Source organism: Alosa alosa, chromosome 23, assembly GCF_017589495.1.
Source record: "Alosa alosa isolate M-15738 ecotype Scorff River chromosome 23, AALO_Geno_1.1, whole genome shotgun sequence".
Taxonomy (NCBI): domain Eukaryota; kingdom Metazoa; phylum Chordata; class Actinopteri; order Clupeiformes; family Clupeidae; genus Alosa; species Alosa alosa.
In genome coordinates, this window is record NC_063211.1 from 22897800 (window position 1) to 22922120 (window position 24321).

A 24321-nucleotide genomic window follows, 5' to 3' on the forward strand; every position below is an offset into this window, starting at 1 on the left:
GTTTGTTTATAGCAGTAATTATATCTATAGAATGCAGAGTTACATTTGGATGCATTGTTGTTGGGGGTGTGGGGGGCGAGGGGTTTCTTCCTCTAAACTCCACATTGTAGAAGCTGGCAGGAAAAGCGCAGAGCACAGCAGGCTCCCTGGAAGTTTTCTGCTGACGAACCTTTAAGGCAGAGAGACGAGGAACCAGAGGAGACTATCTCTGCTTTTAAATCATCCCCACCCAAAAATATACTGCAAGCATGGCACGGCATGTGAATCAAACTCCAAACGTTCCACTTCAAAGCCCCTCTGTTTGACTCGTGAAATATTTGGTGATTTCACAGGATGCATGGTGCCACTTGAGTGGATGATACCACCACTTTTAGCCATAAATGTCATAACTGGCATGGTTGTTCATAAACAAGTTTGCAATCAGACAATAAAACACCATTTAGTGCTGGGTGTAACCAACTGGCCTCCATGCAAATTTGAATTGTAAAAAATAAAAAAAAATAAATAAATAAAAATATAAAAAGCACACAGAGACAAAGGCCATGTTTTTAGAGACAAATCAACTGAAGCACTCTTTAAAACACACTTGGCAGGCATTCATTTGGCAATTCCCTCCATAGCTATAAAACAAATACAGGACAGCTTTAATGAGGAAATGGTAAAAAAAACATAAAGTATACAATGAATCACTCAGGCATTAGAGTTGGATGAACGGAGGTATGAAAAGCATACAGTGGCATGTGGAGAAAAAGGAATGTTTAGCCTGACAATCAGTACTTCAACACCGGACAGGTTAGGAGAGACATTCATCCCTGCAATAATTGCCCCAAAATATCCATCTGTCATTCCCACCGGACGTTATGGTGGGGTGATGTGGCAAGTCTTTTTAAAGACAAGGGGTAGAGCGATACAGACAGTGAGAGAGGGAGTAAGAGGGAGAAAGGGAGAGAGAGAGAGAGAGAGACCAAGTTAAAAGGATGATGGATCCTAAAAGTAGGACCTACTCCCAAGAAGACATAATCTCTAAGGAAGTCTTCCTCCCAGGGTAATGCATTAGTGTCTCCTCTGGGAGAAAGAAAAAGACAATAGACACTGGCTGACGGCTTCTGAAATGCTTGCCAGCAGTGCTTGAAATACGCATCAAAAGTGTCTTTATGACCAGCTCAGTCAGCTTCACTCAAGTTGCCTTTCTTCCCCCTCAAAAAACTTTTGTCAGAAAGTGCTGCCTAAAATCCTTGTGTCTTTCATTAGTAATAGCATAGGCGACTTCTTTTTTTAATCCACAAATTGTTTCGTTAGATTTTGTTTGTTTGTTTGGTTGGCTGTTTGGATTCTTTGAATATGGTGCAGATGTAATGAAGCAGTGTCACAGTTGCCAGAAAGTTCTGAAATCTGAGGTCCTGCTACTCATAACTCATAACTCAGTGAGCTACAGTAGTATCTATGTAGAAACGCAAAAGAAATAGCCCAAATCAGTCCACAACCACAACATCTCATTCAGCAGATTCTATTTCTACATGAACAAAGTTTTAGATTCCAACAATGTATGAAGCCTACACACAGTTTCAGTATATTCATTTATTTATATTATTTATTTCATGATTGTCCGGGTGTTTTGATGTGTGTTTCTGTGATGTAGATGTGTGGTACACTGGGGACCAAGTCACTGAGTGAGTAGTCCCAGACAGCATTGGCCTCTAGCTCTGATCTAACATATGTGCTCTATGTGTTTCAGAGGAGGCTGCTATGGGAGGAAAAAACGGATTAGAATGTGGGTTAGCATTCAATCAGTAGCGACCTAAACTAATACAACTTTTAACAAAGCAGAACTGTTTTGAAAAAGGTCTCAATAGGCACATAGATTTATACAGACGCCTTTAAATCATGCTCGTGTTCTTTTTTGCTCTCGGGTTTCCACTCCGCTGATGTTTTCAACAGCTATGACCTCATTTCATTCCTCCTCATTGATTTATATTTGACCGTCCCTTCACGCCGTAGATTTATGCTTTTCCATGTTTCGTGTAAAACGAAATAAAGGAGGATGGCGGAGCCCTAACCACTTCCAGTGCAGTCTTTCCTGCCCGTAACCACCAACTCGAGGGACTCTCGGCACTTCACACTACCGCACAAATAGATTCTCGATTGCTATGGCTACAGCAACACCAGCGATGACTTCAGCCGTGCTTTTCAAGAAGGAAAAGCGTATCTGATTTAGAAAACATCGGCACAGGCATGAAATTGCCGCCACAACACAAGCCAATCCACTGTTTCAATATGAAGCTGTGACATGAGCTCAGCAAGCCGAGAGACTGCCAGCGCTCAATTTCCATCGTGTGTTTAACCGCACAAATCATGCGAATGCCCACTCCTCAACAGACCACCACTGGCAACCATCTGTAATGAAGGCAGAGCAGTAGCCAACGCTTATTGAAGGTTTCTGGGAAGCTACACAACTCTGCCTACACCGAGCTGCTTTTCTTCAGAAAATGTCCACAAAGACCGGTCTCACAAACGCAGTCTACTGGACATTGCCATGCCCGTGTCTTTTGGGTGGTCTCAGAAGCGTGACTTGACCAGCTTTAAACATTGTCACAAATAGGTTTGCACCTGTTGAACACTTTGCTCTGACATCAGACAGCACACTTGTGTCTCCAAACAGTTTAAAACACTCCTCCAGCACAGAAGGTTACAGTGCAAAAATGTGACAGCCCTTAATTTAGTGAGGATTTGACTTTGATGCTTTTACAAAGGGTTGATAGGTTTGTCATGCCAGCTACTACAACGTCAACATAATGTCAGAAACATGGCATGTAACCCAACAGAAAATGCTTAGGTCACATGTGGGCCTTCTTTCCTTCCTACGAACACACAACATGTCATAAATGAACAGCACTGACCAATGGTTAATTACCCTGGGCCACAGTGTCTGTTTGCTTCGAGACAATACCCAGTGTTAAAAAAGTCCAAAAACTAAACCACATAGCAAGGTCTCCATGCTACCAAACACTGCATGCTATTGGAACTCTATTGCATATCTCAAAGCAGTTGATAACTTATTATTTGGACTTGATACTTGGAAACTGATAACACTCAATAATTGATGTGCTGTCTATAGTCTAAGTCAAAGTGGAATAATTCACAATAAGAGGAAAGACCCTGACCTGGCTGGTGGTAAGAAACCTTGTCATAAACTGAATACTCAGCCACTGACACTTCAAACACTGGGAGAAGAAAAAAAAACTCACAGAGGACCCTGGCAGTTTCCCAAGTCTCGCTATCATTCTCTCTCTCCACATAAAAACAATATTCTCTCTCTCTCTCTCTCTCACTCTCACACACACACACACACACACAACACACACACACACACACCTCCATTTATCTTCCATTCATTTTTTTTCTATCTGCTGTTCAGGACACCCAGCAGTAGAGCCCCCTGAGCTCTGTCCAAAACTGGGAAATTCAACAAGGTTACGGTGCTAAAGAGCCAGAGCGGCCGTGACTCAAAGCAGGAGGACAGGCTCCATCCAGAGTACCTGACAAAGAGCTGAAGAGAAGCCACCACATCAAAAGACTCCAAAGCTAAAGGAATTCAAGCAGCCACAGAAACAAAGAGGCCAAGCCTTAAAGAAATAAGCCAATGAATCGCATTCTGTTTCATTTAAATGATGTTTAAGTAGCGTATTGTTCTCAAACTCATAGTATTCACAACGTGTATAAAAACTGCTATTAAGATTACACTGACAAATGAAGTCAAACAAGTTTGCAAAGTGCATTATTTTGTGTAATGAGAAATGTAGAAATGTAATGAGAGTTTTTGTACAAATGTAATGAATATCCTATATCCACCTGAGTACTGTAAAAAAAGCAGCATACAATACACGCACAACTGCTAATCCAACATCAGGGCAAACACTCCATGGCCATGAGCATGAACGCAATGAGGGGAAAACTAACAGTAGCAGATTGCCTCCGCATTCTACAATTCTGTTGCACTTGCAGAGAAGTTTGAAGTGTGCAAGTCAAGTTCACCTCATCCAGCTAAAAGTGGCTTTAAGCTTTTTCGATGGAATAATGGATTTTTTTCCCCTCCCTCTCTCCGTCAAACAGTGTTTCACACGAGGCTTGTGAATATAGTGACAACTGCCTTTGTAGGATAACACGATGCTATGGTTGATTGGAGCCAGTAAAGAGGTTTAAGTCATCTGAGAGAGGCACCAAGAGGTAGTATATGCAGCAGCCTGCAGCCTCGCTGCGGTTAAGGGCCTCAAAGGGATGACTAGACACACAAGGGACAAAAACATTGTAAAACGTACAAATTCAGGCAAATGTCACACCACTTGCTTTTTATTCTTTGGCCTGGAAGTAATGTGTATGTGTGTGTGTACAGTGTGTGTGTCTTAATATATGTATTTGCCAATGTGCAAATGAAATTTGCATGGCAACACATACCATGGACATACTCAATGAGAAGTGTACCATTACACAGACAAAACAGCACAGCATCTTGAGTTTGAAAACAAAAGCAAACAATTCAAATGCCAAAGGAAAAGTGTTTTCCTCTGGGGAGGGCCAGGGGCAAACTTCACAAGCACACAAAAGCAAAACACAGGCACGGGCACAAGAATGCAAAGCCTTAAAAAAAAGAAAAAAAAAAAAAACACTGCAATTTCCTCTGCACAGGAAAGGCTGCCAGTGCATATAACCAATATAGAACTTTTTTACTGGAACATTGGTCCAAATGAGTGAAACACTAGCATCCCCTTTGCTGTCTGCCTGTAGGCTTTGTTGATCAAACTAAATCAAATACTTTCTGTTTGCCCGCTGGGCTTTGTTGATCAAGCTGCATCAAATGTCAATCTAATGTTTAATCTACACACAGGCTATGATTATTTCAAGCCCATTCAAATACTGTCTCGTGCTGTTTTGAATTGTCGTGTCTGTCAACCACCTAGGCTATGAACGGTACACTGGCATTTATGTGTGCGTCATCGAAATACCATAATAGCCGGCATTCAGCGCCACACATTTCTGAGAGCACTTGCACAATTGCAGGGTTAACCATGTTTGTGGGTGGGGAGAAATTACAGTACCACCGAGTTTGTCTCTTTGTCTTTTTGTCTTACAGCAAAAGGGGGGAAATTGCAGAGAGAAATCTGCCAAGTCACAAGTTTAGAATCCCATGAGTGTAAGCAGGGTAGACAGAGGAAAACCTTTCTCTTTCTCTCTTTCTCTCTCCCTCTCTCTCTCTCTCTCCCTCTCCCTCTCTCTCCCTCTCTTGGCGGTGTCCTTAGTAACCGAGACAGTCATAGATTTAACTTTGTATCGGCGAATGACACCAAGTTGTTATTCAGCCCCCCCATCAAATCTCAGTCCTCTCAGGAGGCTGACTAAGCCTATTTTGGTGCGTGGTCCGGCAAAGCTCTTATTCACTGGCCTGTCCACGACGCTGAGGAGCATGAGAAAATACTTTGGTGTAACACAAGTGGAAATGCTTAACCAGAAAGGCTGGTTCAAATTTTCTTGGGCTAACAGTCAAAGCACAGGTTGCAAAGTTTCCACTTTTGTAACACAGAAAAAAAGAGACTGTCTACACCAGAACCTGTCATTTAGGATAAGGAAAAATAGCACTAACATTTTCACTAGTGAGTTTTTATGTGAGAGCAGTGCTCAAATAAAACCAAGGCCTGGGTTAGATTTCCTCCTGAATAAACATATAGTCTGAATTATTCAAAATCTGTGGTTAAGGAATACATCTCAGTAATTTATGGCCCAGAGACAGTATTAACATGTTTCACATTATTCCCTAGTCTTTGAGAACATGCAAACAAGAATCTAATCATTCCATTGACATTAAAGTACATTGAAGAATCAAAAACTTACAACTAACACAGAGATGGGTGCAGCAACAGACACCCACACATCTGCATGCTACCAGAAGGCTCCAATGAGATTTGTTCCATGATTTGCGGTAGGAAAACTCTTGTCACAAGCTCATAACAAACAGCAAACCATAATATTTCACAGTCAAGTGTACTGAAAAACACATTGATTTGTGTTGTGTTAAGATAAAACACTGGTCTAGACTAGGTGGTCCACTCAATACAAGAGGAGGAAAACTGGGCAACAGTTTTAGCAGAGAGCTTGATAACCTGGCTAGGACAATAAGAAAGTGGTGAGTTACACCATGGATCAATACATGTCACTCACTCACACACACACACACACACAAACAGGCATATCGACACATGCACACGCACGCACACGCACACACACACACACACACACACACACACACACACACACGGCAGGAGAAGACCTGTCAACACAGGGCTGTTCTGTGGTGAAGCGGAGGAGACGCTAATGGGTTCTTTTACTGCCAACAGTGCTGACACGTACACACACACGCCCACACACACACACACACACACACACACACACACACTCCCACACATGTGCACATGCACAAAACACACACACACACACACACACACACACACACACACACACACACAAAAACACACTATACACAGGCACAGAAGCTCAATAAGTAGTGTGAAAAGGAAGGGAAAGAAATCATTTTTCATGCCAATTTCTCCAAACAGAGAACAGAGAAACCCCAACCTGTACACTTGAATAGGAAAGGGAATGATAGATGTCCTCTAATAAGAAAGCCAGGAGTGAAGAGAGAAGTCAATATTGCTTGAGATAACATTTTTACAATAGCGTAATATACTGTACAGCTACTGCATGTAACCATTTAAAAAATCATTACTTGTTCTACACAGGAAGACTGACACTGCTGACCAGTTTCACTTCATCTTATGGTCAAAGGGACACTTTTAAAAGGCTGCCTGACATTCAAGCACAAGCCCTTATATGGGCTGGGTCACAACAAGCTATCCGTTGACTATGAAAGACAGTAAAACCGAAAGTGCTAGGCTGACATCCCCGTCTACTAACTGATAGCAAGTGAAAAGCTGGTTTGAGACTTTGACCATTTCTAATTCAATTTCAGGCATGTAAATAGATATTTATTTATTTTCTTATTCATTTATTTATTTGGCTGGTATTTACTGTTAAGCTCCTGAACAGTATTTTAACTGAGAGAGGCTAAATCCTCAGCTTCCTTCTTTCCCTTTTCACACACACACACACACACACACACACACACACACACACACACACACACACACACACACACACACCTTCAGACTCCACCAGCCTATCTGCACACTCCATGAATCCTAAATCTAAATGTATAAATGTGAGAGCAGCACTCCAGGGCCCAGAGAGCCACTTGGCCTGACCCCAGACCTTCTTCAAGGCGGCAAGAAGCGAAGAAGAAGAGAATGGACAGCACTCCAGCACTAGAGGAGAAGCGCCCAGCTGACCAGTGCCCTTTATCTGCCCAAGTTCTACCCCCATGCCACCCCACCCCCACCCCCGTCCCTTCTCCAGTGGCTGGTCTGGCAGCCACCGTTGGTGGCACGGTTGCAGCCGTGCTCTCATTGCGGTTCTTTTGGTGACTCAGCGAGCAACAGGTTCTAATTAACCACAGAGGGGTCTGCACAGAAGACAGGTGCCCTGCTTTTTCTCTGCTGCCTCTTAAGCGACTTCACCAGAATTCTTGAAAGGCATTCCTGGTGCTTTGATTATTCGCACGGGAAATGATGGAAGAAACCATGCGTCGGTGTGTGTGTGTGTGTGTGTGTGTGGGGGGGGGGACGACACTAGGAGGCGGGGGAAACCGCAGTCTATTATGGTGGCAGGAGTGATTTATGCACCCATATACTCCCAAGTCCAAAGATTTGGAAATGTGCATGACAAAGAGCTGAAGTAGCCCTACACTGCATTTACCTTTTAAAAACAAAGGCCCTTTGGAGTACCACTTGGAGTGCCTTTCCAGAAGCACACGCATTGCAAAGGAGGGTTTTTTGTCAATCAACAGCGGTATGAGTACAAGTGTACTTCAAAATCTGTCATCAGCGGATCTGCTCCAGTTGGCCAAATGTATTTTCTTTACTGGGTGATGGACAGGCTGGAAACACTCAAAAGCAGCACGATAGTTCAGCTTTCTTTCCAGAGATTTTCTCGCATGTTTCCAATTTAACAGTTATAAGGACGGACAAAAACAGAAAAAGTTTCGAAAAAACAAAGTGGAAAAAAAACTTGACAGCTTCATTAAAGAAAAGCAGACTCATTTTTCATTAATCTCATTTGAATCATGCAAATCACCACAAACTCCCTGAACCAAGAAGCTGTCTCATCACTGGGTGGCTCGACGACACCGCAACAATGTCCAAAGGAAGCTGACTCTAGATCCTCCGCAGAAATAATACAGTGGCTTGAAAAATTCCAAACCATATCCTCCAGTGTCTCCAGGGAATGTTAATCCACAACAGACACACACACACACACACACACACACACACACACACACACACACACACACACACAGAATTCAGGGCACTGTGTTGTGGCGAATCGTGCACCACCCACATGGCATTGTTGTTTCCCGCCACCGAGGCCAATTAGTCAAAAAGTCGCTCTCGTGACGGCCGGGGCAAAGAAAGTTTCCGTGGTCACATATTCATGGCGAGCTCAGAGGGGACGGCCTCTCCTGCCAGCAGAGCTTCCTGCATCTCAAACAGCCACAAAGGAATTGTTATGCCACTGGAGCTGGCACAGCATAAAAAAATACAAGTCATGCATATAACATGGCTTTTTATCATCTGGGAGCACTCAATGATGTTGAAGTAATGAGAAGTCATTGTTCTGTTTTCTCTCTCTCTCTCTCTCTCTCTCTCTCTCTTCTCTCTCTCTCTCTTCTCTCTCTCTCTCTCTCTCTCTCTCTCTCTATCCTCACTGCCCGATAAGGAAGACGTATACTCGCTTAAGTTTAAAGGAGGGCTTTCTTCTGTTGAAAAAAAAGTTCCATTTCTTTTCCCACCACACTGTTGGTGCCGCCGCATTTATCAAACTGTTCAAAGACCAGATTGTGAAATTTCTCAGAGAGCAGGAATGGGGTAAACACACACATACACACACACACACACACACACCAAAGTATAACCGCCATTCCTGCAGAAACTTTTAATTGCAGATTTCTTCACAGTGCCTTACTCTTCTAAAGGCAGAGATGAACACTTAAGAACCCCTTGCACAGCACGGGCAATAGTTTCTGCACCACATGATTATTAAATGAAAGTGGGGAAAATGCCCAATGAAAGTGACGTTGATTTAATTGAACATACCATAATCTGATCACGATTTTAACATGATTAGTGATTCTTTATTTGGTGAATTCTTTATTTGGTTTATTTTATCATCTTTATTTGGTCAAACCTGAAGACAATCTTAAGGGCTATTTATACTTGTTTGTTTGTTTGTTTGTTTTTGACAATTTCTTCTTTTGAAGGAAAACCTACCGTGCCGTGCCTACCGTGTATGGAGCCACGCATCTTTGATTGAGCAGATCCAATTTAACATGCCAGAAGAAACAATGATAAGGTAAAAGATTAAAAAAAGCCTTGCTGCAACCATGGGCGGATTATGAACTTTCGGGCCCCTGGGCCAAGATGCACACGGGCATTGTGCGATATATGGGGTATTTTTTTGTATTTGTTTGATGTGATTTCCTGTATTCTGGTGCATTTTGGGGATGGGGAATACTTTAATTTAATTAGATTCATAGCCTACATCCTGATTTGTTGATATTGAGGCAATGATTCCATGCAAAGGCTTGGGCCCAAGGGCCCCCTGATCCCTTGGGCCCCTGGGCCTGGGCCCGGTAGGCCCGTGCAGTAATCCATCCCTGGCTGCAACTATATGAGATAGCTTGGCAGTTCTACCTCCTCATTGAAAACTGTTTCAGACACATTAAATTTGGCAGCTGTGACAGATTTCATAGAAGAGGCAGATACCGAGACAGTCATTTAAAAGACTACCAGAGAGTCATGCCAGGCAAGCTGATGTCTTAAACCAACAGACTGTCAAAAAGCACTGACAAATAATAGGACAATCACTCAGTTTGTTTGTCTGCTATATGATTATGCTTTTCTTGTGCAGAGCCCACATAAGACAAAGTGGCAGGTGGTAACACATCACCTCCCACACAGGAGCTATAACTGAGTGTCTGCTAGTTGAAACTTTTGTGATGTTTTGGAAAGGGAAAAAACAGTCTATAATACGCACCTGGGTGATCTGATACGGTAGGTTTCATCCACCTGAGCGAATTCTATTTCCTCAACAGCGGAGTGCTTTCAGGGCCAACTCGATTTTTATCCTTTATTTTCATTCTCTTTTTCCTTTTTTTTCTCTTTACTGAAGTAGGCTTCCACGTTTCACGATGGAATAGTTTCTTTTGGCCCAATAGCTTATCAGTGGAAGGCGATAACTTTTAATGGAAAAAAATACTATCACATAGAACACCTTCTCTGCCGGTTAAAATTAATTAAACACACTATAACAATGCTTCTAGAGGACTGGTCTCAGACAACCACCAAAAAAAGAAGGATCAGGGACATGTTGAGTCCAGCGCAAAGCGATACATTTCATGACAAATTTATCGACTGCCATAACTAAACGGCTTCTGCAGTTTTCTCTTTGAAGGTCTCTCAGCACTATCTTTAAGAGTTGGGGATGTTTGGGTGACTCACAGAGGGAAGGAGGACAAGCTAAATGGACGGAGTGAGGACAAGACAGAAAGAAGAGACAGGCGTAACACAAGGGCCAAATAACTAGGACAAGACAAATGAGATGGACACGGCAGTCTGTTAACAATCCTGGACGTCGGCTCCGATTTGAGGGAAAACAGCCACATGAACAGTGTGTAGTGGATTAAGAGACACATGCTCAGGAAGAGACGAGAAGGGAAAAAAACTAAGAGGACAATATAATGTACCCATTTGTCATGTGCAAGGCCTTCAATTAAGCATCTTTACTTGAAACAGATGGGGATGGTGAGTAATTCACTGCCTCTCTTGGAGCCTGGAAGAAAGAAAGAAAAAAAAAATGGCGACAGGAAAAAAAACCCCTAAAAAGATGAAAAACACCAAAGCTTTCACAGCCACCCCGACTGACCACACTGACAACTGTTGAAAGGAGACTCGTGCGTAAGAGGCTACAAAAAGAGTTTTTTTTTTTTTTTTACCCCCCCTAAAAAAAAAAAAAATCTTAAAAGCTTGCACACAACAAAAGGGGGGTACTAGAAACTGACCTCATTGCAATGCATGTTAAACTGGTATGGAGGCAGAGGCTTATAAAAGAGCATTCTTTGCTCTACACGACACAGCGCCGCTCCCACTGCTGACCTCTCTCCTGCGGTCGGGGAAGAGGTGAACACTGGGAAAAACAAGCACCACTCCCGCAGTCCCCCCCTGTCCAAGCAGAACCACGCGTGGGATCGCCTGTCCACTTCTTCTCAGCCTATTCCCAGGCTGGTCACTGTAACATTTCCCATCCTCACAATTTGTCGTCTCACTGGAAAAATAAGCTGGAAAGTGAGACGGAAAACTGCGGTCGTACTCCACTGCTGTCTGTTCTTGTCAGTGTAACCTACGATAGACACCCACGTCTGTGTGCCAGTTCAAGAAAATGAAAGAAATCATGACCAAGTGCTCCTTTCTGATGGCTGTTTTGAAACTACAGACATCCGAGACCAGCTCCCCTCCCCCACCTTTGTTTTTCAGTGCTCATAGGTCTGTGTTTATATTTAATCCAGTGTTGTAAAGACACCCTCCAAACACAAACACACACACACACACACACACACACACACACACACACACACACACACACACACACACACAGACACACACGCCCTCCCACATCACTTTCACAAAGCGCAAGTATGTGGCGACCCACTGAGTCCAAGCTTTGCTTGGCTCTTTATCCCTTTTTGCCTCCTCTCTCCCTCAGGTTCGTCATCTATCCATGGCAACTGGCCTTTTCTTCATCTTCAGGGCCTGCTGGGCTGGAGTCAGCCACAAACCTGGGTGACCTTCTTTAATTAACAGGTGGCAAAAGCAATGTGCCAAGGCCAGAGGAGCGGAGACCGCGGCGGGAAAAAAAACATGGCTGACAATGGAGGAGATGGTAGGGTGACGACCATTACAGCCACCACCATCAGGGAGATGCAATAAGGGCAGAATGAGAAAAGGAGGTTGGGGATGCACTTTGGCCAGGTGTTGAAAACCATCTCTCTCAAGGCCACGTCATTTATCACCAGTACAGCAAAAAGACTGTAGGCTAATAAAATAATAAAAGCTTTATCATAATCTCCCCTCTGAATTGCAAACAACTCATTTAAATAAATAAACTACATCAGGGAACATTAAACTTCATGTTAACAGGAGTACAGGCTTCTGTTCACAAATGTTAATAAACATAACTACACATTTACACATCTTAGGGCCTGTCCACAGGCTTTTTTTTTAGGTTAAACGTTTTAAAGGTTTTGCTTTGTCTTGGCCGGCGTCGAATCCTGTTCACAAATGTTTAGACAGTAAAACAAGACATCCTGCTTAACGATGATGTCATCGCCACACCTTGCCCTGGACTTGCACTTATAGTATTGCCTAACAATACTAGTTTTCATACATGGCCTAAGATAAATATCACAACTGGAGACGCCGACAGCTTATTTTTAGGTGGACTGAACACTGTTTTTCCGGTGTTTTTATGCATTCTAGCTAGTGACGCGAGAGAACTTAAGTTATTAGGAAAGTGCGGTGTAAGTTTAGGCTACATTAATTTGTCGCGTAGTGCCAGTGTCATTCATTTATTTTACATGTCTTACAACATATATACATGCCAGTCGAAAGTGAAATCAGATATAAGCATACAAAGGCGCTTAGAACTCACGTTAATGTGGTAGCACACTGAATGCAAATGCGCGATTTGATGCAGGCAAAAGTATTGACTGTTACTAACGAAGGTTTTATAGCAATATTATAAATGTGGCGACAGAATAGCCTAGAACTTGGTTAAGCCTTGCGTTTAGTAGCCTAATTGCGGTGATTGCCAAAACTAATGTGAATCACGGACTATCCTACAACCAAAGAAAGTAAAGGTGATTAGTAGGAGGCCTAAGTTAGCCAAATAAAGGACGGGACTGCACCCTTCACAAACCGTAAAATAAAGTTTATTAGTTTTACAGTTGACTACAGTTGACAGTTCACCATCAGTCCACACAAACAATTCTGGTTTCCTTGCACTAGCCATTTCGTCGTAAAGTAAAGCCTGTCTGTTTGTAAAGTGCAAGTTTTGGTCAATTTCTGTAAAGAAACAGTGCCACCTATAGGCCTGGGGTATGAAGTAACGTGTTGAGTCGTGTTGAGATGGATCCATTTGGACGCAAATATTCTTGATACTGTTCCAGGGAAGACGGAGGAAAAAAAGATCGGTTTGGTACGTGTGGACTAGGCCTTAGTAACAGATGGCTTCTAGCCAAATAATTATTCAGAAAACTAAGCTGAATACTGCTGAATTTTGAATTGGCTTGAGTCAGCATTGCTCAGACATATCTAATTTTGCATTGTAACTACAATGGGACACATTTAGCCTGGCTAACACCAGACCGCTTCTCAAATCTTAATTGAGATTGAGAATGGGTCTGGAGACCCTTCCTTCACTTCCGATTTCAAAGGGCTGTAACCAGTAGTGAAATGAAACTGAAACTGGCACATTTAACACCTTCTCCATCTTTTCGGAAGTATAGGCTCGCAATTTCTTGTAAACAAAGGTTTGAAATGCAGTTGTTTGCTCAATTACAAAGAAAACCCATGTCCAGGAGGAAAGGATGCTGCAGGACATTATGCTGACCAACTGAGCTGCACAAAGGGATCTTGTATAGATCCAATCGGAACATCATCTGCATGAGAGACTCGTCATGCCCAGTGTAGCCAGGGACAAACAGATGGTGGGAACAGACTCGCGTCCACTCGCCTCTTTCCTTCTGGTGACAGCGCTGACGGTTCAGACTCGGGACAGGGTTTCCCCAGTGAGTCATCCTGGACTGACCCTTGCCTTGAGCTCAGGGTTGTCATGTCGCACCACAACAATGACAAGCACGCTGTTCCCTACTGGGTGGAACTTGAGCGAGGCTACCGAAACCCCAAGTGGCTGTGGGTGCAAGAGGATGAGAGAGAGAGAGAGAGAGAGAGAGAGAGAGGTAGACTGTGGCTGGAGCAAATTCTGGCTTCACACCGTCTCAGAAGTCAAAGTGAGGCATCGCTATAAAAGATTAATGGAACATCTGGAGCACATGCCATTTGCATTTGAACCACTCATGGAGGATAAGACTAAGAGCTACTGAAGAATGCAATCCACACGACAAGTAATCCATGATGAAAGGTGAAGAGTTCTATGAATACTTTGTGTTACTATGCATCACAACAACTCTAGGAGCCATAGCTTTAAATCACTTTAACATTTACATCATGCCCGATGAAAAATGTGCAATCTCTAAAGCTGGCTACTGCTGTCCGGTCAGTTATGTTGAACACAGCATTTTATCATCAACTACATACTATGCTCACCTTGTTTTTGTGGGGAACCCAGTATAGACCCTTTCAACAATAAAAACAAAAACAATGCTTGAACGTTCTATTTGGGCCCCAATCTACTTCCTCTGCATTAAGATAACATATGGAATGTTAAAAAGGAAGCCTTGTGGGGCCAACTATGATGCTGATAATGGAACTCTCTTGAAAGGGTCCATAAAATGAAATCACTTTTGTGCTGCCCTGAGCAGAATAAATACTACCACCGGGAATAAAGGGCCATCGATTATCAGCCAGCCATAGAATGCGTATCCATGCACAATTCATAGAAGACAAAGGAGTTCTGAGGCCATCCGGTGCAGTACAACAGCCCTGTAACAAGCACACAACTTCCGATTTGAATTGGAACTTCCATTCAATTGGTTTGGAAGCAATATACAAAGTCATTTCCCCCAAATTCGTAGCAGGAACAAAATTGCAATACGAATAAAGGATTGGAAAGGTCTTTCAAATGTTTATGATAGATACTCAGGGCTCCAGGGTGCAAACATCTGTCCAGTGCAACAAAAAAAAAAACTTTCATTGGTTGCACCAGTGCACCTAAAATGTTGCTATCATCTGTTAGTAACCTGAATTGTGTGATAATCTTAATAACCTGTTTTAATGTGTTATACACAAATTACAGATATTGTATACCATTTTATTGTTCAGGTCTAACGTTTTAACATAACCAAGGATGTAAGGTAGAGATCCTAAAAATATAGATCTATTGGTAGATGTTGCTGTGCATGGTTCTCTCCAAACCAGTAAAGATTGAGGGTACCAAAAAAAAAAAAAAAATTATCGGATCGCTCCCTATTACCACCAGTCCCATGTTTCCGTCCTCTTACGTGTATGTGTCACTTACTATTCATTTCTATACAAACCAAGATGGCGGATTCCTGTGTCCTGTGCACCCACACCATAAGTGTATCTAAATTAGCTATGTACCAAAAATTACATTTTACCGTGACTTAAAGAGCTGTTAACAGTCTTGTAAGGCTGCGTGTACAAATCCGCTTGGAGCTCCAGTGGAATTCTGAAGTAGCGACGAGAATTCTCAGCCTAACCGTTCATGTGCCGTTGAAAGGGTGAAAGTAGACGACCCACCAGGCCAGCACTAACCCTTGAGCACGGTAAACAAAATCGGATATTTCAGGCAGTAAAAGCCCTGGTAAGAACCAAACCAGATTTTGTTCAAATCTACACACCTTTGGCTACTGAAAAATGTAAGGTTAATTTATCAAATGTTACTTTGAAGTATTAAAAAACATTGTTTTTGAATTTTCGAACGAATTGGGTGATAAATGGAGGTGTTATGGTCTTTTATGGTCTATTTATTTTGTGTGTGAGTGTGTGTGCACCTAAATTATGTGCTGGTGCCTAAATAAAAAAAGTTATCTGTAAGTAATCTGGAGCCCTGAATAATGCTATTGTTGGTGCATATTCTACACAGGCCTCATATCAGTAACTTAATATAGTTGCTAAACAAGATGTTATGTTTTAACTTCTTTAAAGTGAGTGTTTGAAAATGTGTACAGGTGACTGACACAGGAGCTGTTATAATGTGGGTATAATCTTATAAAGCACATCTTGTGATTACAAAGCAACATCAGGGCACACCCTCCCTCCAATTGCAACCAGGAGTACGTGCAGGGGTTTACCAAAACACCATGGTGACTATAATGCATAACATTGTAAATCTTCAAGACACATCTAAACATAAACACCAAGAAGATAAATGCTGGTCTTTAAAATGCTACACATGTATACACACACACACACACACACAGGCGGGCGGGCGCGCACACACGCACACACACACATACACACAAAGAAGACTGAGATATAGAGAGAGAAAGACCGTGAAATAATTAGTGATTGATGTGTATTCCTAATAAAGCTCTTAGTTATGTGGTTTGAAAAACAACCTTAAGTTCAGAGGATGGCTACAGGAGTTTTTCCACACCTGATGATGTGTCTGTCACTGCTGGCCTGTAAGGCAGCCAAGATTGAACGACTCAGTAGCCTTAGGTAATGTCTGTCTGAGGTTGTGTTTGAGGGGAACATTGCTGAGATACTAGGTCACTTACTGACGGAGACACAGACAAGATAATGAGGTAGCAAAGCCCATTTTGGCCCATGTGTGTTGTCAATTCGGTACATATATTTTATTCAAACATAAAGTTTGCTAGAAATAAAAACTAAATAGGAGGTAAATCTAAACAAAATGAGAAACAGAGTGTACATCAAACCGATTGTTCTTTCTGAAGTTTTTTATGGCTGCTCTAACTCAAGCCTCATAGTCATCCAACAACACCCACACACACTAGCTTTTCCTGGTCCTCTTAACAAATCATTACAGCAGACACGAAACAGGGAAACAGGGGGGGGGGGGGTGGGGACAGGGGCATCCGTACTTCACAAATGACAACAAAAGTCAGCGTGCGTCAGCGTCCACTTCCTTCTCTCCGTGTGGCCCGTGCCCAAACTGAAGTGGCTGACAGGGAATTATCGCCATTAGTAACCCAAGTCCCCACACAGTCAGGAGAGAGAAAGAAGAGCCGACCTCTCCCCTGAGCATTAGCGACGACTAAAGAGGGGCCTTCTTCTTCTGTTGCTGAGAAACAGGCTGTCCCTATAATAAAAACCCTTTCCACAGATTACTGGCTGTCCACGTTTGTCTTTTGATGGGTGGTTCAAGTGGAGGTTATCATTCCAAGGAGAGAGACTGAAACTGTAAGGGGGCGGGCATTTGCACACAGACATTACACAGACAAAAGGGTTTTTAATTTGGCAACTCATGCAGACCTCCATGGGTGCACGCAGTCATGGAAGTTTACTTGAATGTTTTAAGTGTATACCAAACAGGGGCAAAACAGTTTGACTCAAATGTTGCAGTCCCTGAACTAGTCCTCTATCAATTTAAGTGCAGTCTGTGCTGGCTACACACTACTGTTATGTCACATCACCCAGCACTGAAAATTGGATTTGGTAGAAACTTAATTACCCAAATGCCGGCGCTGACAATTTGATTAGAGGAACGCCCAAATTCACAAGGCTCTACAGGGTTATCCTTTAGGAGCCTCTGTCGGGCCTCAACACGTTCCATAGCCGTGGGCAAGACTAATTTCCACATCAGACCCGCAAAGCTGGAGCAAACACACAGCCAGTGCAGCCCAGAGTTCAGTCTGGCCATCGTCACACTATTCTTCTCTCTCTCTTTCTTTCTCACACACACACACATTCAGACCCACCTGCTCAGAGAGAGACCCCTGTATAGCAGAAGATCCTGTAAACCTGTGGTGGTGTTGGGGGGGGGGGTCAAGATGTGTCACTCACCTTGGAACACTGCCACGTTCCGTGAGATGAGGAACTTGAGCGGGGAGCTGGAGATCTGGAGAAGGTTCTGGATGTCACGGCGAGCAGCTACTTGGTAGCGCTCCTCCATCTTCTTGGTGCAGCAGGTCAGATTCCTGGACGAGCACACCTGGAGGTCGTTACCTGGAGAGGGGGAGTTCAGATATCACTTAAGTTTTAATAAGGCTCAAACTGGTTGAGGATGGTGTTATAACAAAATCTGGACTTCAGTCCCCATGCCTTTACTACAGTATAATGCAGATGTTTTTGGATGGAAGATGGAACTACGGGACTGTATGAGAAAAAAGGATACAGGAAGTACAGGAAGACAAATCAGACTCAGCTAATACTTTTATGTCTTGAGATTTTTTTGGGCAGTATTGCAGCTTTTCTTGTCACTTTAAAAATCCTTTGAACATTTTTGACTCACTTATGCTTCTCTGGACCCCCGTCAGTCAAATACGCCATAAAATATTCCTTTTGCTCAATCCCCTGCCAATACGATATCGGCTCAGGTATGGCTTAGCCCCCTTAGTTATTTTGAGCTGTCCTGTTATCTCCCTGCGATGACCTACTTTTACTCCCAAGTTCTCTGCTGCTCATCACATCAGAGGATTCAACCAGAGGCAGACAACCATCACTTAAGCGATTCAGGCATGCAAGAGGAGGCCATCAACTCAGGCTCAACTGCAGTGCTGTCTGCATGCTCAAACAAGCTGGTGAATGCAACAACACTCGGGCAAATCTCTCAAGTGATCAGTCTCTTTATCACCCGCACGCAATGACAGACTTAAGATTCTAATTTTTTCCATGCCGTGGTCTGAGAGAACAATCCACACGAACATGAAGGGTACAGTGAAGACTGTGTGCCCACGGCAGAAGGACCAGAAAAAGAGTCCATGGACTTGCTGTGACAACACTTGCAGAGACCGTATCGGTCTTTCCTTCCACAGCGATCTGGACGTCCTGAGGGCGAGACGCAGAAGGTGGCACATAGAAGAGGAATTCATGGTGTTGATAAGATGACATGAAAGAGCCCCAGGTTTTGCCCCCCCCCCCCCCACACACACACACACACACACAACTGCTTCCCAGAAGTATGTTCACTTATCCACCGCAGAAAAAATCTTAAGATTGATTTGTTCTTGTTCCTCAGCAGACGGTGGGATTTCTGTTGTTTTTTGTCTTCTTCCTCTTCCCTCCTTTCAATTTTCCATCAGCAAAGAGGACTTTATCTTTGTTGAACCAACAAATGGTGGGGCCTTTGTTCCAAATGTTTCTCAGATCATTTGATTTTCTCTTGTTCAGCCCATGCAGCCTAAACACAGATTTGAATGTCTTCCCCTTCTCCCCCCTATTTTTCCCCATCAAAGAGATGTTTTCATGGAAGTCATGAATACTGGCTCTGCTGAACTGACCCCATATTCACCTAGCAGGCTGGGACTGCTCAAATGTTTTCACACACCTACAGAGAGCTACTTAGTTACTCCTCAAAAAGAGAGAGAGAAAAAAAATCAGCTTTCACAGGGAGTCTGTTTGGTAGCCTACTTCCACACTCTCCTGGTCTGAACCCAGCCTTTTAAGTCCACAAACCTCTGATGAGGCACACATCAGCAGAATTATCACACCTTGACAAAAAAAAAATATTTCAGAGACAGGAATTGCCCACAAAAGATTTCAGATTGATCGAATCAAAACAAATGAAATGTGAAGCCTTCCTCCTGGACCGGCTTGCTCTGGCATGTGAGCCATGTGCCCCAGACACCCTAATAGCAGAGCCATGATGGGGGCTAAGGGGGCCAGATGACTGTGAAGGGACCTGTTTGAAAAGGGTGGTCAGTTTATTTTATAAGTCTCTCAAACCACAAGCTATAGACTGCAACTGCCAATTTATAAGAAAAAAAATTCGCTAGATATCTTACACCACTGCCAAGTAATGCTAACCTACAGAAATAAATAGGTCTGACTCAAGAGGCTAAATTTATGTAAAAACATTTGAGTAAGCACTGTAAGCGATTCACTCTGGAGACAGGGGCCAGATTGAAAGCCTTCTGTTTCTTAGCCTCAGCCAACACTCATTTTAGACATTAGTTTTTTTAAGAGGCGTCCTCGTGAAAAGCTTTGAGAGGAAGTTAATGAAGGAGAACATAATTGGACTATTCAATGCTTCATGGCTTGCAGCTTCATGTACCTTTACTCTCTTGCTACAAGGATGAATTATGTGGTTGCCAGCCACCGCTATGTTTTCTGAGACATCCATGTTTTGGTGTTGCAAGATCTATGAAAGAGGTTCATTCATTAACTCAGTGATGTTCTTGGGTGACAGGCCTCATGTTTTGATGGCCTGTGTTGCCTTAAAACAAAACTTCTGAGTGCTCAAATATAGCAGGGTATAAATCTAATGTAAAAAGAAAAAGAGGAGCAAGCAAACTTCAGCATACCAACATGTGGATATATGTAGATATAGATGCAATGTGCATGACTGTATCTAGCCATGTATGATAGGCCTAAATATGTTAGTAAAATTGACCTTGCTATGTCTGTTTTTTGTTTTAGTGTGTACACCCTGGCTGGAATATGTCTGTGTTTGCATGTAATGATGTAAGTGTGTAACTTCACTAATGGTTGAATCAACTAAAGAATAGCAATCCTTATAGCAACAGAGTGGACCGATTCTGGCATCTGGCCAACACCAGTCAGATTCAGCCCAGATCAGGCCTAAATGACTAGAGGATCTGGACATCTGTATCTCTTGCATTTCAGATGCAAAGCAAATTCTGAAAGAAACATCAGTCCACTTACATCCTCTCTCCCTGTAATTACTAACAAAAAGCTAATAACATTCCCCATACATCCTATAAACATAATGGATCATGTGCACAGACCCACAGAGATTGCATTATGTTATTTGACTAGGAACCGGGGAAGTACAGGCGCTACACTTTTGTAGAAATTAGATAGACATTAACTACTTTTAAACAAATTTCATTTCAGCATTTAAATGTGGCACTGTTCCCAAACTCAGCCATTATCAGATTCTTCTGCAGACAATTTGCGGTGGGGGGAAAGTTAGGAAACTCAATGCCCTCTCCTCACATTACTCCGTAGTGTTTGTGGCTAGGTCAATCCTCCAACACAGGTTAGGACAAACGCTACAACAGCCAACATCAGTCCCTGATGTGCTCAAGTAGGCCGCCCTCCTATTACAAATGAAATGAAATGAAATGAAAACATTGAAAACAGCTTGTATTGTACTTCAAGTGTTACAGTGCCTGTCAAGACGAAGAAAAAAGGCTGCTGTTGACTTATAGCAGCATGTTAAAAAAAACAATGTTCTTCATAGTACAGGCCAGGGTTTTCAAGCAAAAACACATCTCTGAAAGTCAACGTCACCTGATGCTGAAGACACTGACAGTGTAACTATTGCATAACATTCAGGTTTCATCACTGTGTTCACTTGAGTCTCATCACAAGTTTCATCACTGTTCGCAGCACCAGAGCCAGGCACACAATTCTGAAGATCCAGAAACTAAACTGGACAACATTTTTGACAATGTTTTCACATCTTTGACTATGCATTTTTGTAGAGATGCACCGACTGTGAAATTCTGGGCAGATGTCGGTACTGATGTTTAAAATGAGCAGATGTCAATACTTGTCCGATAACCAATTTCAATACCAATATTTTTTATTTGTTTGTTAGCTTAATTTCTGTTGTTAGCCTTCAGAGCACCCTCTCTGAATGTCCCAGGCTGCATGTAACACATTTACATAGTGCAGAAGAATATGCAACATAACAGATAAACATCAGCCACTGCCATCGGTAAATATCATAGATTTTTTTGTTTTTTGCTTGATTTTTGCAGGCCTATTCCCTGTAACCCAGAGGGGGGGTCCAACACCACAACACCCTAATAATAAAATCCATTCAGTGCCACTTAGCATCCATAACTTCGCAGAGTTTGGGCCTTCCCTGTTTAGTCACGCTACAGACCAGTCTCCAATTATTGCAGAGACCATCCGCAAAATCCTGAGGCCTGAGGAGAACCCAAGTCAAACACTGCAGCAATAAGCCCATGTTGGGCACCAGCTGTGTAAACAGGAATGAATGTTATCATGCCACTAATTGCTGTTGTGCTCATAAGTCAAGTGCATTGTCTGGTCAAAGATGGGACATCGTAAATGGCATGGGATAGGGAGGGAGGAGACCCTATACAAACTGCCTCAATGTAACAGTGCTTTAAGATAGGGAGTAGCTACAGAGCATTCTAATGGCTGTTTAATATCCCTTCTGCTATGGCAGCATGCCTGAAAAAAGGAATAATCTTTAATTGTCACTATTTCAGTGAATCTAAGATAGGCCTACCTTCTAAAGACCTGCAAGATACTGTGTCACCACCATACAGTACATCTGTTATTTTGGTCTAGCCTAATATTCCAGAAACACTTAGGCTTTGTGTAAGACAAATCTGATTCCTTCAAACAGCCTTGTGCACAGTGAGAATTCAGCAAAGTCGTCTTGAAGCTGACAGGTAAATTGACTATGGCGCAGGCTCTAAGTTTAACAAAGCCCCTTTTATGATTTATTTGACCACCTCCAGCTAATTTACATTTACGGACATACAGAACTGTTAGAAAATACAAAGGAAAAACAGCCTAGCAAAATTTGGCATTCCAACTCTAGGACATCGCTGCTAGCTTGGTTAGGCTATTTGGGTGTTCAGGTACACTGAATACAAAGTCGTTCATACCTGTCCGCGGTTTGTCAGGTAAGGATTTCACCGGTCCGATCTGTCTCTGCTGAAAAACTTTGCGTACTTCATCGCAGTTCGGGGGACTTCCCAGATTTAAGCACGTTAAGGTGGCGAACATCATACAAAACAATCCCAATGCATGTGCTCCCATCATAAGAGAAATAACGTTCCGATCAAAATCTTCAGTTCTCTTCAGCAAAAGCGCTGTTAACAGTTAACCTTGCAAGAAGTTTTAGTTCCACGTTTCAAAAGTCACAAAACACAATGCACTTTGTCTTCTTTGAGTGCCGCCGCAGTATCACATACGAAGACTCTTCTGTTGTCGGATGTTGAAGTCACACCGGTGGTAATTCGGTCACTCCCAAATTGAAAGAAGTTAGTGTCGCGAGTAGCAGCATGCTTAACACAACTGGCAATGGTGGGAGCTGTCAAGGGAAAATGGGCGGCATCTGTAGTTTGACAAGAGGACTCAGTGTTGGCGCTCACAGTCACGGTAAGCAGAGCCATCAAGCGGACGCTCGATCATATACAGTGTCTACACGAGATACAGCCGCCGCTTAATTTTTCACACTAAAATCCATTGTTACTTCTATTTAAGCCTACTTGAACAACGAGTAAATTGCAGGCGTGTCGTTGATATCAAACTAAATTTCGAAGCATTTGGCTAAACTCATACCTGTGTGCGTGAATATGAAATGCACCAAAGAGCCACCTGTTGGTAAACACCGAAACTGCATATTTTGGATTTTTAATATTAATTTCATTTTTTATAAGTGCACATCTGTATCATTGTATAGTCCATAATCGACGCAATCAGAAGACGAAAAGAGAGAAAAATAAATAAATAAAAAAAGAGCCAACAAATCAGAATGATTTAGGACTGAATTATAGTTTGGGAACTGATTGACAGGTGAAATAAAAACTAATCACAAAAACTCAGGAACGTCAGCTAAACCATGCATTGCTATGCCAATATGGGAAATTTCTGGAAAGAAAAGTAAGTGGGTAATGGGCATACATGCGAGCCAAATACTCGTTACCAAGTAAAACAAATGTATTAAACCATATGGTATTTACTAATCATTATTTTTATGTTATTTTATAAAAGTTCAATTGCACCGCGAATTTACTATTAATTTATATTAACGAAATGCTAGTTGCAAATCTAGGGTAAGGCGGGCAACCGCAGAATTACGGCAACTCAAATGGTGCACTAATATTTTGCTCTTGAAACAAACACAAGCTAACAGGATAACTTAACTCACTCCGCAGTCCCTTAATTGGATTGAACTAAACCATCTGTAGAAAGAAAAAAAAAAAAAAAAAAACCAACCACGGGGAGACAAAGCTAGTAGACTTCCCACATCCTTCGTAATCTTTCTGAATGTAACTTAAAGCCACTTACTGTCAAAACTCCCTAAACATGGGTTATACACCATCTGTTTTATCTAGTGTAGCGTAGTTACATTACATTGTTCACACTAAATATTCGCATTAAAAATATGATTCCATTTCATCACGTTTGATACATATTCCTCGCCTACCACTGGTAAATCTTACTAGTAATAATAATTCTGAGAAACATTTTCCAGATCAAGCAGGTGCTATTGGATACAATTTCGGTGATCTGACATGCACATTACGACCCTAGGAATTACAAA

At 42.4% G+C, this 24321-nt stretch overlaps 1 protein-coding gene across 1 annotated transcript in view; it reads right to left on the reverse strand.

Annotated features, from left to right (window-relative positions):
• Positions 1-23253, reverse strand: part of gpc5a (glypican 5a) — a 136732-nt gene extending 113479 nt beyond the window's left edge. Inside the window, exons 1-2 of the mRNA XM_048235517.1 lie at positions 22658-23253; positions 17889-18050 (exon numbers count right to left, since the gene is read on the reverse strand). Of these exons, the coding sequence (XP_048091474.1) occupies positions 17889-18050; positions 22658-22814 (319 nt within the window). The 5' untranslated portion in view covers positions 22815-23253. The remainder of the gene's footprint in view (positions 1-17888; positions 18051-22657) is intronic.
• Positions 23254-24321: the final 1068 nt, after the last annotated feature.